Source organism: Notolepis coatsorum (assembly GCF_963971535.1).
Source record: "Notolepis coatsorum genome assembly, chromosome: 5".
NCBI lineage: Eukaryota > Metazoa > Chordata > Actinopteri > Aulopiformes > Paralepididae > Notolepis > Notolepis coatsorum.
Window position 1 is genome coordinate 17,922,727 of NC_140169.1, and position 14,951 is coordinate 17,937,677.

The following is a 14,951-nucleotide window of genomic DNA, read 5'->3' on the forward strand; positions in this document are numbered from 1 at the left end:
GCATGGTGAAAGGCTGCCACAACACCACTAGCCCTTTGAGACATATAACCTGATAAAAGGCCTAGACAAATAAACCTGCCTGCCTGTGTCTTTATCAATCCTTTACAGCTGCATGTTTATGATCTGATTACAGAGAGAATTGACACATCCACTCCCGGCCTGTAGCGGTCAGGTCAGGCTGTCCGGGTGAATGTAAAAGGTACACAGCGAGGTCGGCAGCCTTGGAACACTGTGAAAACTTCCTCCCGGTAGTTAATAAAACAGGGGGGGGGGGCAGACGACCTGCTTTGACAGCCAGCCATGGCTGAGAGAGTGTTTGTCCATTCGTTATCCTTGAGCTGGTATTGTATAAGTGGGATGATTCAATCTTTCAAAATGTTCTTATGTACCCCAGTTGCTATTGCATGTACTTATTTGTGTTTCATTACACGTATATACATGCTTACCAGCTGTTTCGCCTGTTTTATAGCTACACTACTATCACCGACATCTAAGGGAAGGGAGATCCCCCCTTGAACGGCCCTTCTAAGGTTTCTCCCCTCCACATTGCCTGTGGTGCTTTTTTTCTATTGCTAGGTTTTTAGTGAGCTTTTCCTTACCTTCGTGTGGGGTGTGTCTGGGAGTGTTGCATTCATTTATTTTACATTTTATTTTGGATTTCATGGTGTTTTTGTTTTGTTCTTGATTTATTGTGATGTTTCTTCTTGACTTGTTTAAAGAAGTGTCCGGCCCATGGGGACATTAAGGGGGCCTTACAAATACATTTGATTTGAAATTTGATTTGATTATGATGACGAAGCACACATAATAATAATAATAATAATGGATTGGATTTATATAGCGCTTTTCTCTGACTCAGAGCGCTTCACAGAGTCCATTATTCGTTCATACACAGTCATACCGGTGGTGGTAAGCTACAATTGCAGCCAGAGCTGCCCTGAGACATGCACTGCAGATTCTTGTCAATGTTTAGCAAATTCCTAATAGGAGGTCAAAAGCCAGTCTCAGTAAAGTAGCAGACCACATAATCTGTGTGCTATTGCTACTTATCTTATCAGCACTTCATAAACAGTCGCCTTCAAGCAGCTGAATTCAGAAGGCATGAACAGATGTTGTTATCTCAGTTGCAAGTCAATGGAAGTCACACACATCAACTAATAAGATAGATCAATGGAAGTCATACCGTACACCAACTAATAAGACGGGTCAATGAAAGTCATACCGTACACCAACTAATAAGACGGGTCAATGGAAGTTGCTCTGTACACCAACTAATAAGACGGGTCAATGGAAGTCATACCGTACACCAACTAATAAGACGGGTCAATGGAAGTCACTCCGTACACCAACTAATAAGACGGGTCAATGGAAGTCACTCCGTACACCAACTAATAAGACGGGTCAATGGAAGTCACTCCGTACACCAACTAATAAGACGGGTCAATGGAAGTTGAAGAATAGTCAATAAAACACAACTGAAAAAAGACTGACCTTATGTTTTAGAAACAACTATCTACAAAGCTTGACAGACTTAAAGGGACAGGTTCACCTTTTTTCTTTAACCCTATTTAAACATTGTCTGTCATGATGTTGACTGTGTTGACATCGTTAGTGAAATGGTGGCCTGTGCTAGTTGACATCATGCCAGAGTGAACCTGTCTTTTAATGCTTTGTTATGTAAAGAGGATTCATTTTGGATTATGTTCTGACTTGTTCTTCTACAGGGCATCTCTTCCCAGATGGGAACTCAGTGACTCAGTGATGGGGGAGGGTGGCTGAGTTAATAAGTGCCCCTTGACTGACGAGAGCCCATTACATAAGGCATAATAATAAAGCTGTGCTGCATGGTTGAACCTGAACATGTACAATCAATATGTGTTCACACCACATTCACTGTATTGATTATCACATGCACGTGGTTAGCTAATACGTACTGCTACAATGCACATGGTTAGCTAATAGTAAGTACTACAATGCACATGGTTAGCTAATAGTAAGTACTACAATGCACATGGTTAGCTAATAGTAAGTACTACAATGCGCATGGTTAACTAATAGTAAGTACTACAATGCACATGGTTAGCTAATAGTAAGTACTACAATGCACATGGTTAGCTAATAGTAAGTACTACAATGCACATGGTTAGCTAATAGTAAGTACTACAATGCACATGGTTAGCTAATAGTAAGTACTACAATGCACATGGTTAGCTAATAGTAAGTACTACAATGCGCATGGTTAACTAATAGTAAGTACTACAATGCACATGGTTAGCTAATAGTAAGTACTACAATGCACATGGTTAGCTAATAGTAAGTACTACAATGCGCATGGTTAACTAATAGTAAGTACTACAATGCACATGGTTAGCTAATAGTAAGTACTACAATGCACATGGTTAGCTAATAGTAAGTACTACAATGCACATGGTTAGCTAATAGTAAGTACTACAATGCACATGGTTAGCTAATAGTAAGTACTACAATGCACATGGTTAGCTAATAGTAAGTACTACAATGCACATGGTTCAAGTTTCAAGTTTCTTTAATAGTTGTCATACAGAAGTACAGAATACTTTTATACAAAATACTTCTTACTGTTACGCTCCAGAGACTGTGCTAGACAAGATAAGTATGAAATAAAATAGTATAGCATGTAAAATAGAAGTAAAAATAGAGGTCACAGTGTTCAGTATAGACATATGTACAATGTTCGATGCAGAATAGAAGTAACTGAGTTACCATACAATATACAATATACTATGCAATGTACTAATATACAATACTATATAGTGCAAAGCAGAAATGGGATGAGGTACAATTTAGGTACAATTTACAGTAAGGTGTACGAGTTGTAGTGCAAATCCTTTACCAATAAATATAAAGTGTGTTTAGGTGATCTAAAGTGTGGAGAGTGGGTGCTGCCGTGTGTTGTTTGTTTAAAGTGAGTGTGTGCGTGTGGGTGTGTGTGCTGTGTGCATTTGATGGTTGTTGCATAGTGTTTATTGTTCGTTGAGCAGCCTGATGGCCTGGGGATAGAAGCTTCTTCTGAGTCTTTCTGTGCTCGCCTTAAGACTCCGGTATCGCTTGCCTGACCGCAGCAGTTCAAAGAGGCAGTTGTTCGGGTGGCTGGAGTCCTTGATGATTCTCTTAGCCTTACCCCTGCACCGCTTGTTGTAAATGTTCTGGAGGGTGGGAAGCCCCCCTCCAATTGTGCGTTCGGCTGAACGTGTCACTCTTTGTAGTCTGCTACGGTCTTTTGCAGTGCTATTCCCAAACCAGGAGGTGATGTTGCCAGTCAGGATGCTCTCTATTGTACATGAGTAGAAGTTCTTAAGGATCTTCTGACTGACTTGGAACTTCCTTAGGCGCCTGAGGAAGTAGAGGCGTTGTCGTGCCTTCTTCACAACACTGTCAATGTGTGTGGTCCATGTCAAGTCCTCGGATATGTGGGCTCCGAGGTACTTGAAACTGTTCACTCTCTCAACCGGTGCCCCGTCGATGCTGAGGGGGCTGTAGTCTTTGACCCCCGACCTCCTGAAGTCCACAATCATCTCTTTTGTTTTGCTGACGTTCAGGGAGAGGTAGTTCTCCTGACACCACTGTGACAGATTCTCTACCTCTTCCAGGTAGGCCCTCTCGTCGTTGGCAGAGATCAGGCCCACCACTACTGTGTCATCAGCAAATTTGATGATTGTGTTGTTGTTCCGCTGTGCCACGCAGTCATGTGTGTACAGGGAGTAGAGGAGGGGGCTCAGAACACAGCCCTGGGGGGCCCCTATGTTGAGCGTGATGGATGAGGAGGTGCAGTTGCCTGCTCTTACCACCTGGGGTCTGCCCGTCAGGAAGTCCAAGACCCACTGGCAGAGGTCATAGTTCAAGCCCAGGTCCCTGAGCTTGGCTATGAGTTTGGAGGGGACTATGGTATTGAATGCTGAGCTGTAGTCGATGAACAGCATTCTCACATAGTTCCCCTGCCTCTTGTCCAGGTGTGATGCTGCTGTGTGCAGCACATGGGCTATGGCGTCCTCCGTGGACCTGTTAGGGCGGTATGCAAATTGCAGGGGGTCCAGGTTGATGGGGAGGGAGGAACAGATGTAGCCCTTCACTAGCTTCTCAAAGCACTTCATGGCTATGGAGGTGAGAGCTACAGGGCGGTAGTCGTTGAGGCAAGCGGGCGTAGATTTTTTGGGTACAGGGATGATGGTGGACTTCTTCAGACAGGTGGGGATGACAGCCTGTTCTAAGGACAGGTTAAAGATGTCAGTGAATACCGGGGGGCCAGTTGGTCGGCACAGACTTTTAGGACGCGGCCGGGGATGCCGTCCGGTCCTGCTGCCTTCCTGATATTCACTTTTTTAAAGGTCCGCCTCACCTCATGCTCTGTTACCCTGAACACTGAGTCTCCATCAGCAGACCCCCATTGCCGTGGCTTGTAGGCTGGTGTTGTTATTCACAGCCTCAAAACTCGCATAGAAGGTATTGAGATCATTTGCTAAGGAGATGTCACTGTTCAGTTTGAGGTTAGCTAATAGTTTCAAGTTTCAAGTTTCAAGTTTCTTTAATAGTTGTCATACAGAAGTACAGAATACTTTTATACAAAATGCTTCTTACTGTTTCGCTCCAGAGACTGTGTTAGACAAGATAGTATGAAATAAAATAGTATAGCATGTAAAATAGAAGTAAAAATAGAGGTCAGTGTTCAGTATAGACATATGTACAATGTTCGATGCAGAATAGAAGTAACTGAGTTACCATACAATATACAATATACTATGCAATGTACTAATATACAATACTATATAGTGCAGAGCAGAAATGGGATGAGGTACAATTTAGGTACAATTTACAGTAAGGTGTGCGAGTTGTAGTGCAAATCCTTTACCAATAAATATAAAGTGTAAAGTGTGTTTAGGTGTTCTAAAGTGTGTAAAGTGGGTGCTGCAGTGAGTTGCCCGTTTAAAGTGAGTGTGTGCGTGTGGATGTGTGTGCTGTGTGCATTTGATGGTTGCTGCATAGTGTTTATTGTTCGTTGAGCAGCCTGATGGCCTGGGGATAGAAGCTCCTTCTGAGTCTTTCTGTGCTCGCCTTAAGACTCCGGTATCGCTTGCCTGACCGCAGCAGTTCAAAGAGGCAGTTGTTCGGGTGGCTGGGGTCCTTGATGATTCTCTTAGCCTTCCCCCTGCACCGCTTGTTGTAAATGTTCTGGAGGGTGGGAAGCCCCCCTCCAATTGTGCGTTCGGCTGAACGTGTCACTCTTTGTAGTCTGCTACGGTCTTGTGCAGTGCTATTCCCAAACCAGGAGGTGATGTTGCCAGTCAGGATGCTCTCGATTGTACATGAGTAGAAGTTCCTAAGGATCTTCTGACTGACTTGGAACTTCCTTAGGCGCCAGAGGAAGTAGAGGCGTTGTCGTGCCTTCTTCACAACACTGTCAATGTGTGTGGTCCATGTCAAGTCCTCGGATATGTGGGCTCCGAGGTACTTGAAACTGTTCACTCTCTCAACCGGTGCCCCGTCGATGCTGAGGGGGCTGTAGTCCTTGACCCCCGACCTCCTGAAGTCCACAATCATCTCTTTTGTTTTGCTGACGTTCAGGGAGAGGCAGTTCTCCTGACACCACTGTGACAGATTCTCTACCTCTTCCAGGTAGGCCCTCTCGTCGTTGGCAGAGATCAGGCCCACCACTACTGTGTCATCAGCAAATTTGATGATTGTGTTGTTGTTCCGCTGTGCCACGCAGTCATGTGTGTACAGGGAGTAGAGGAGGGGGCTCAGAACACAGCCCTGGGGGGCCCCTATGTTGAGCGTGATGGATGAGGAGGTGCAGTTGCCTGCTCTTACCACCTGGGGTCTGCCCATCAGGAAGTCCAAGACCCACTGGCAGAGGTCATAGTTCAAGCCCAGGTCCCTGAGCTTGGCTATGAGTTTGGAGGGGACTATGGTATTGAATGCTGAGCTGTAAGTAACTAGTACATTTACATTTACATTTACTAGTAAGTACTACAATGCACATGGTTAGCTAATAGTAAGTACTACAATGCACATGGTTAGCTAATAGTAAGTACTACAATGCATGCACTGCCATACCCTGTTCAGTTTGTGTGACTGACTTACAAGATAATGATGACACTCCTCCTTTGAGCTAAAACCTAAGCATTTGAAGTATTGTACCATGAAGTTGAACAGAGACACCATTTCCTCACATAATTGCAGGAGTAATGTATGTCAATGGACCTGCGGGGGTGGCATTCCTGTCGCCGTGCATGGCGGTGTGAGTGGCGCGAAGGCTGTTTGTGTCATGACGTGCTTTATCGGGGGGTGTGTCTTGGATGGGGATGTGGATTGTGGTAGGGATTGATGTGTGGGGTGTTTGGGGGATTGACTGTTCTGGGGGGGTTCACATGCCTTCGAGCAACATTTACTTATTTTATGCCTATTCTTAAGTCTGCACGTTTACATTGCACTACTTTTATTGTCTTTTATACTTACCGTAATTTTCGGACTATAAGCCGCGCCTTTCCCCCCCATTTTTCGACCCTGCAGCTTATATAACGGTGCGGCTTATATGTGACTCGACGTGACCAAACCCGAAAATGTTAAAATCTAAATATTGCTTTTTTGACTGCATTGAAATGTTATTTATCTGTTCCCTTATTTTCTAAACTTAATACAACTTGTAAATGAGTTAATTCTTGTTATTACATGGCGTTTTCACATTCGCCGAAATGCTTGCTTGTGATTGGTCAACAGCCCCCCGACTGCGGTCATTATTTTTCAATAATGACCGCAGATTTTTCAATAATGACCGCAGAGCGCAGCTGTTCGCAATCAAGCCCACTGACACACTGTTTCAGTGCAATTAGACACTGCCGTGCCGGCGATGAGAGGGGGCGGAGCGACGAGCGATACTATTGGAGACAGAACACAGCGGAGCCAGAACACAGAGGCTGCCCGCGATAATAATAATCACTTTATTTGGGCTGACAGAGCCACAGAACAACTGCGATTTGTCAAATGAATTAGGTATATTGTTAGTAAGTTAGCCATGTAATAAGCGGGATAATGTATAGCCTACTCGGTCATTGTCGCAAAATAATTGACCTTCACTACGTTTAAAACACCTCGGCGCGGCGCCTCGGTATTTTAAACTCCGTGTCGGTCAATTATTTTGCGACAATGACCTCGTAGGCTATACATTATCCCTTACTTATTTGTCCGACAGTATTGTGTCCCAATGCTAATTACATATGGTAATTAAACATTAAAACACCGGCGGCTTATAGTCCAGTGCGGCTTATATATGTACACATCATTCAATTTAGCTGCTGCGGCTTATATTCAGGTGCGGCTTATAGTGCGAAAAGTACGGTATTCTTATGTCTGCAATTTATGCATCGTTTTTTATTCTGTCAATTGTGTGCTGATTTTAATGCCTATGTTCATTTTATACGAATTGCTGTGGGGCACTCTGGACTGCGGTCCATGTGTCAAAAAAGTACTATATAGATAGTTATTAATATTTATTATTGTTATATCTCCATGCTGCTATTACACCTGAATTTCCCCAAGGGGATTAATAAAGGAACACTTGAGGTGGAACCGTATGAACCACAGGCAGAACTCATCCAGAACTCGGCAGGTCTTAGAACTATTATGTGACTCCCAGGGCTATAACAGGGACTGCCAGGGGCAAAGCAAGAGTGCAGGACAGGACTCCTAGAATAGACACTATGGGTTCGCCATCCATCTGGTGTAGCTGGTGACGCGCTGATATAAGCAAAGAGCTCATCTCAATATAGAAATAGAGATGAATATGGAGATTGTTTGGGCATAAAAAAAAATACATTTAGCTACCAGTTGCTATAGTGATCTGTCAAAATCTATAAATACAGACGAAGAATGAAGAACTATGGTTGAATAATGTCTGTGTCCAAATCTTTTAGAATTTAAATACTCAACAGATTTCCTCCTCACTGTCTTTAACTATGAATGTACCCAATACTCCAGCTTAGAGTCATAAGACAATGAGAGTTACAGTAAATATCAACTTATCTGACAACTTAAAATGGACATACTGGTATGTCATCCTTCATCTGACGGATTCAGGGGATAATCAGGGAACATCTCTCTTGTGTCTGAAGTGGGTTTTCTTGTAACATAATATTGAACTACCGGTAACTCGTTAGTCCTCGCTAAGTCCTCGTTAAGTCCTTATGTGTGATCTGGAAATGGGTCGACACCCACTGGCCGAGCTGCAAAACCGGAACTCATTATAATTTTCACCTAAAAAGCTGTTTCAGTTACATTAACCTTAACCATTAACCCGTAACCCTTACCTTAACCATGGCATTCATGTAGTAATAAAAACGTTATTCCAGGCTATGTGATCTACATCAACATAAGAACTCACAATTGGAGGTGGGCTCCCACTCTCCAGGACATTTAAACCAGGCGTTGCAGGGCCAAGGCTAAGAGGAGAGTCAAAGACTCTAGTCACCCTAACAACTGCCTCTTTGCACTGCTGCGGTCAGGCAAGCGCTACCGGAGTCTCATGGCAAGCACAGATCGAGAGACTCGAAAGGAGCTTCTATCCCCATGCTCAATGACTATGTAACACTAACCCATCCATTCTACACTCATTGCACACACATCCACATGCACACACCCACTTTAAACATTCACCTTTAACATTCACTTTAGACACGTTAAACACTTTTTAACACTACACCATATTTTATCTATTTATTACTAAAAGATTTGCACAACATCTCTACCTCATTTTTGCATTTTGTTTGCATTTTTTACTTTAGTGTTGTATAGTGTTTGGTCTTTATTCTTTTTACTTTTACTGTACTTAGGGGGCTCATACAGAACCGAGCATTTCACTGTAATGTACCTTATATGTGACAAATAAAACAAAACTTGAAACTTATAGAAATTATAATGTATAGATTAGAACATAGATTTTGAGAATCAGTGATTCTCAGACAACGACATCATGCAACCTTACAGAAAACCTGTTTACCACACTGCTCTCATTTACCCTCCGCATTGAGACTCTCGCCTGAGAAGAATGAAGCTTCTAAGCTTCAAAACGAATGGTGAGCGGACACTAAAAGAGCCCTGAGGCACTGGAGCAGCACGAGGGTGTGGTGGTGAGACTTAGAGACTTACGCTCCACTCGCTTCTCCAACATGGCCAGGCGGTTGGTTACTTCAGTCTTAAGCTCGTTGATCTTGAACGCTCTGCAGACAGAGAGAGACGGAGAGATGGCGAGAAGTGAACAGGTTGAGAAAGCGAGTGTGTGTGTGTGTGAGAGAGAGAGAGAGACAGAGTGTGAGAGAGAGAGACAGAGTGTGAGAGAGAGACAGAGAGTTACAGAAATGTATACCAAGACAGTGAGTGAGTAAATGTGTGAGTGAGTTAGTGTGAGAGAGAGAGAGAGAGAGAGAGTTACAGAAATGTATACCAAGACAGTGAGTGAGTAAATGTAAATGAGTGAGTGAGTGAGTGTGAGAGAGAGAGAGTTACAGAAATGTATACCAAGACAGTGAGTGAGTAAATGTAAATGAGTGAGTGAGTGAGTGTGAGAGAGAGAGAGTTACAGAAATGTATACCAAGACAGTGAGTGAGTAAATGTAAATGAGTGAGTGAGTGAGTGTGAGAGAGAGAGAGTTACAGAAATGTATACCAAGACAGTGAGTGAGTAAATGTAAATGAGTGAGTGAGTGAGTGAGTGAGAGAGAGAGAGAGAGAGAGAGAGAGAGAGAGAGAGAGAGAGAGAAGAGAGAGAGAGAGAGAGAGAGACAGAGACAGATTGTGTGAGAGAGAGAGAGAGAGAGAGAGAGAGAGAGAGAGAGAGAGACAGAGACAGAGACAGATTGTGTGTGAGAGAGAGAGAGAGAGAGAGAGAGAGAGAGAGAGAGAGAGAGAGAGAGAGAGTTACAGAAAGTTATACCAAGACAGTGAGTGAGTAAATGAGTGAGTGAGTGGGAGAGAGAGAGAGAGAGAGACAGATTGTGTGAGAGAGACAGAGCGGCCGAAGAATAAAGAATGACGAAAAGTGGGTGAAAAGTGCAAAATAAAGTGAGAAGAACAGACAGAGAGACAGCGGGGGGTGGAGAGGGGACAGCGACACATGAATTAGCTAATTATTACTGGTAGCAGGCTAGTTAGGTAATAGTGACATAAGTTGTGTGACGGCACAGTGCCTGTAAGGACACATAATAACGGAGGCTCTTACCTGGAGAACTGCTCTGCGACCTGTGTCAGTAAATTCTGAAAGAGTTCCTCTTTATCTGAGGAGAGAGAACACATGGGTTACACACATGAACACACACACATACACACTGACATGCTTACGCACACTGACTCACAAACACGTACATTTTGTAAGCACACACACACACACACAAATACATACAGAGCCACTTTGTAAACATAAACACACACACGCATGAATACATGCACACACACACACACACACAAAATCACACAGGTGGTTACGGTAAACAAGAGGCTGAGTCCAATCAGCTGGAACATTTAATTATATCCTCGACCGTAGCAGAAGATATACCAATAGCCCTTACAGTATATACCCTCACACACACACACACACACGCACACGCACACACACACACACACACACACACACACACACACACACACACAGCCACACAGTGTATCTGAACCATCAACAGAGACAGAGAATGTGAAAGAGAGAAAGAAAGAGAGTTGGAACATCAGAAGGAGACAGATGGAGAGACAGAAGGAGAAGAAATACAGGTTTCTCCTACCCCTGCTCTCACCGCGGATGACTGGCATTGCGTCTGCAGGGGAGAGGAGCCGGGCATCCATATGATACAGTATATTAAGAAGACACACTCATATAACCCCCCTCTTCCCACACTCGGAGAGAGAACAGCCCAGTGACAAAAACAAAGCTGTGCCATTGGCTGACTGCAGCCCTAGGTTGTGGACAAAGTTCAAGGCCAATAAACATACCGCGATGAGAACTAGTTAAAAAAAAAACTTGCTTCCAGAACCAATTTGTACACCGTGTCGTTATGAGTCTTTCGTCAGGGGGTCATAGATCAGTAGAGGCTCAAAATAGAACCATTAAAATGTCCTCTATTTAATCGAAGTTGATTGGCAGAAGAACAAAGCTAAGTGGAATGTCACCAAAATGCTTGCGTTGGGGATCGATAGCCTTCAAATGTTTATTTATTTATTTATTTGATTTAACCAGGCAGGTCAATTAAGAGCAAATTCTTATTTTCAATGACGGCCTGGCGAGAGGACAAAAGGTCCCTTCAAAGGGTAACAGGTAAAGGGTACAACATTTTTTAAGAATAGTAAAGAGACAGATGGTATATCACAGAGGTAAATGTTGAGCCATATGAGTTAGATTTGGGATTTAGATTTTTTCCTAAAGGATGTAAGTTTGCTTTATGTACACAGTTAAACACTGGAGAGGTTGTGTACTTTCAGCTCATATATGACATTCATACTCTCCACTGGCTGCTCAATAACATTTCTAATTCATCCCTAGGCTTCCCCTTTCAGTTTGACCAATTCAGAGGATGGGTTTTCTAACTAAATAACTCCAAACTGAGTTAATCTCAAGTCTGAAGTTAAGTATAGAGTTATTAATGTCAAATCTCAAAATCAAGTCTCGTCTGTCAAGTCTGCCTCAAGCCCAAGTCATGTGACTTGAGTTCTCTTTTCTGATTCAAACTCCTCTGCAAACTCTAGGGTTGTCAGGCGCCTACATTTATGTCTTTCTTCTATTACCCTGTCCATACCTGTACCCCCCCCCCATGCTGCTACAGTATGATGCCCCAAGGGGATCAACAAAGGAATATTATATCTTATCTTAAAAAGAGATGGAAAGAAATTAGTGATAAACAAAGAGGTAATGAATTTTGCTCTTACGTCTTTGACCAATAGTAAGCACTGCCAATTAATGGCTTCATGTGATGTGATTCAGGTAAGGAGTCTGTCAAGGTGATGTTGCTTTTCCTAATCCCTACCGATCTACTATAAATAACTCTCAGTCATAATCTATTGATCAGGTGACTAGAATCATAAAAGCTTCAAAGAACACCGTTGTGGTAAACACGACTCATTTGCTCCACTCCCAAGAGGAATGGAAAATGCATGCAGTACCAACATAAGTGAAGTCACCGTTACTGTATTCATAGAGAGCTTTCATTAACTCCAGATCAAACAAAGTCCTTTACAATCAGAAAACAATTTAAACTTTAAAAACAGTCTCAAACAAAGGATATACTGTATGTTAAAGGTGGTGGTCACATGACTGTTTATTATGTCCAAGGAAATTCCAAGGAACACCTAATAACGTTGCTTGTCAATTTCATATAAAGCATAGAATGATCATACATGAGGAGATAGTGAAACATGAGCAGCTGCTAGCTATGGACCAAAGTGATAACTTTGATTCATTTGTATTATTATTATGATCATTATTATTTATTATTATTATTATTATTATTATTATTATTATTGTAACTGAGGGGTACAATTCCCTGACTGTATTGATAAGTATGGTATCATTAAACCACTACCGCTTTATGTACTTTAACTACTGGCCACACAGTACATGATATAGATATGATGAACACTTTCCCACCATGAAACCAAGTCCACACAAATGTATAAGTCGAATATTTAATATATAGCAAAGGGTATATACAACGTTCACTTAATGACATTTATGATTTGAATGCACTTGTAAGGCAAATGAGTATTCGTAGGCAAATCAACATTGAATGTCCAATCTCTGGTTACGCAGGAAGCAAGTATACAACCTGGTTCTTTAGGGAACTATAGCGATGGTACTTAATGATTATAGCTGGATATACTAAAGGGGGTTCCCGCTGGTTGTAAGTCAGTAGGGGGGGGGGGTTAGGAGAGCCGCTGGCGATATCCCATCTGGCCAACGATTTCTTGGGAGAATTCAGAGTGCTGAACACGGTGCCCACAGAACCTTGGTCCACAGATGAATACAGTTGGGCCCTCTTGTAGACGGTAGCTGCCGGTCCACAACGAAGAGACGTGAGGCGACCTCACTCGGGTTAGAGCGCCGTCTCACCTGGACTCCTCTCGGGGGTAGTTCCAACACTTACCAGTGTTGGCTGTTATCCATGGCATAATCAAAGCACCCAAAGCAAGTAGATAATCCAAGCCGTGTAGGGCTCGCCGTCGTCCGGGTAAGGTAATCCAATGTGCAGGTCCACTCGTCCTTGCCCAGAACTCCTCGGATGAAAGCACCACACGTGGTCTGCCCAGCCTGGTTAAGACTCTAGATAACGCGAGGAAAACGATGGGGGTACTGCTCACTTTATAACTCTAACCGAACGATGCACCATACATAATAGACTATTATTAACTTAATAGAAATACGTCCCACTCGACGGTATAGTGCCAAACTATGACAATTCAACTATTAATCCACACGATGTCTCAATGCCATTCTGAGGCCAAGTTGACCATACTGCACCACACGTGTATCGTGGGTGAGGCTTAACGTCTTGCCACTAGGTTGGAGGGTAAAGAACTAAGGGCTAAGGGACTAAAAGAAAGTTCTACTTTACTTGCGCCATATATATATGCGCTGTGAACAAATAGTACCATTCGTATTTCGGCAGACGTATTCCTACGCGGAACCGGGGCTAGTAACGACATGTTCGTCGGCACGATTGAACTTGAACCAAGGGGCTTGGCTGCTGGCGCCAAGTTCTTGTCCAATGAGAGAATGAAACTATTATGGGCTGTTAGTAGACTAAAGGGATATTCAGTGTATATGTACAAGGAATATACAAGGGATATCAAACGATATACAAATACTATTAAATATATATCCATAAATAAATATATATATTCGGTTTAATCTGATCCTTCACAACAGCCGCCCCCTAATTAGTCCCACCTAATTAGCTAAGCAGAGACAGATTAACCGCACTGTCTACCACTCAAGGTCCGCTGTAAGGGTCAGTCAACTCACAAAGTCGTGGGGTCATGGTCGTCATCGATAGTGTCTGGGAGTCTAGGCAGTTCTATTAGCCTCGCCACGGGTCGTGTGTAAGTTCGCCCTTGGACGAGCACTTCAGCTGCTCGGACCTTGCCATCGGCACCGGTGATCACTTTGCTTACGCGGCCAGCCGGCCACATAGCTCTGGGTAGTGACTGGTCGATAATCATGACGACTGTTCCTTCTGTCAAATTGTCTCTCTCTTTTACCCACTTCTGGCGGGTCTGTAGAGACGGTAGGTAGTGGAGTAGAAGGCTGTTCCAAAACTTGTCAGCTAGTACTTGACTGTACCTCCACATTCTTCGGCCGTTCGCTTCTTCAGGCCTGTACATGGTCTGGGGTAGCGCGGGGTCCAGCCGCTCCATCAAGAGTGTGTTGGGGGTGACTGGGTCGACATCTGCTATATCACTGGAGACGTAGCCGAGGGGCTTGGAGTTCAATACTCCCTCGATCTCCGTGAGGACTGTCATTAAGACTTCTTCCGCTACAGTCTGGGCCCCAAGCACGGCGTACAGGGCTGTCTTTATAGAACGTACTTCTCGTTCCCAGGTTCCACCGAAGTGGGGTGCGTTCGGGGGATTAAACTGGAAGTCAATCTGGGATGGAGCGAGGTGGGTCTTAAGTTCTGGGCCCATAGCTTGGAAGCTCTCTCTCAGCTCTCTTTCTCCGCCTTTGAAGTTTGTCCCGTGATCAGACAACAATGTAGACGGTTTTCCTTTCCGTGATGTGAATCTTCGGAAGGCCATAAGGAATGAGTCTGTGCTCATGGTTGGAAGGAGTTCGATATGTATCGCTCTGGTGGTCATGCATTTGAATACAATACCCCACCGCTTCTCGGTTCCTCTTCCTTTCTTTATATACAACGGGCCAAAACAGTCCATGCCTGTGGAGTGGA

The 14,951-nt window shown here is 43.5% G+C and overlaps 1 protein-coding gene across 11 annotated transcripts in view; it reads right to left on the minus strand.

The window, feature by feature from the left end:
* Positions 1-14,951, minus strand: part of pde9aa (phosphodiesterase 9aa) — a 210,723-nt gene that overhangs the window by 125,406 nt on the left and 70,366 nt on the right. For all 11 annotated transcript variants that reach the window (XM_084315192.1, XM_084315187.1, XM_084315184.1 and 8 more), the window contains 2 exons: positions 10,247-10,301; positions 9,178-9,248 (listed from right to left, as the gene is read on the minus strand). In XM_084315192.1, the coding sequence (XP_084171318.1) occupies positions 9,178-9,248; positions 10,247-10,301 (126 nt within the window). The remainder of the gene's footprint in view (positions 1-9,177; positions 9,249-10,246; positions 10,302-14,951) is intronic.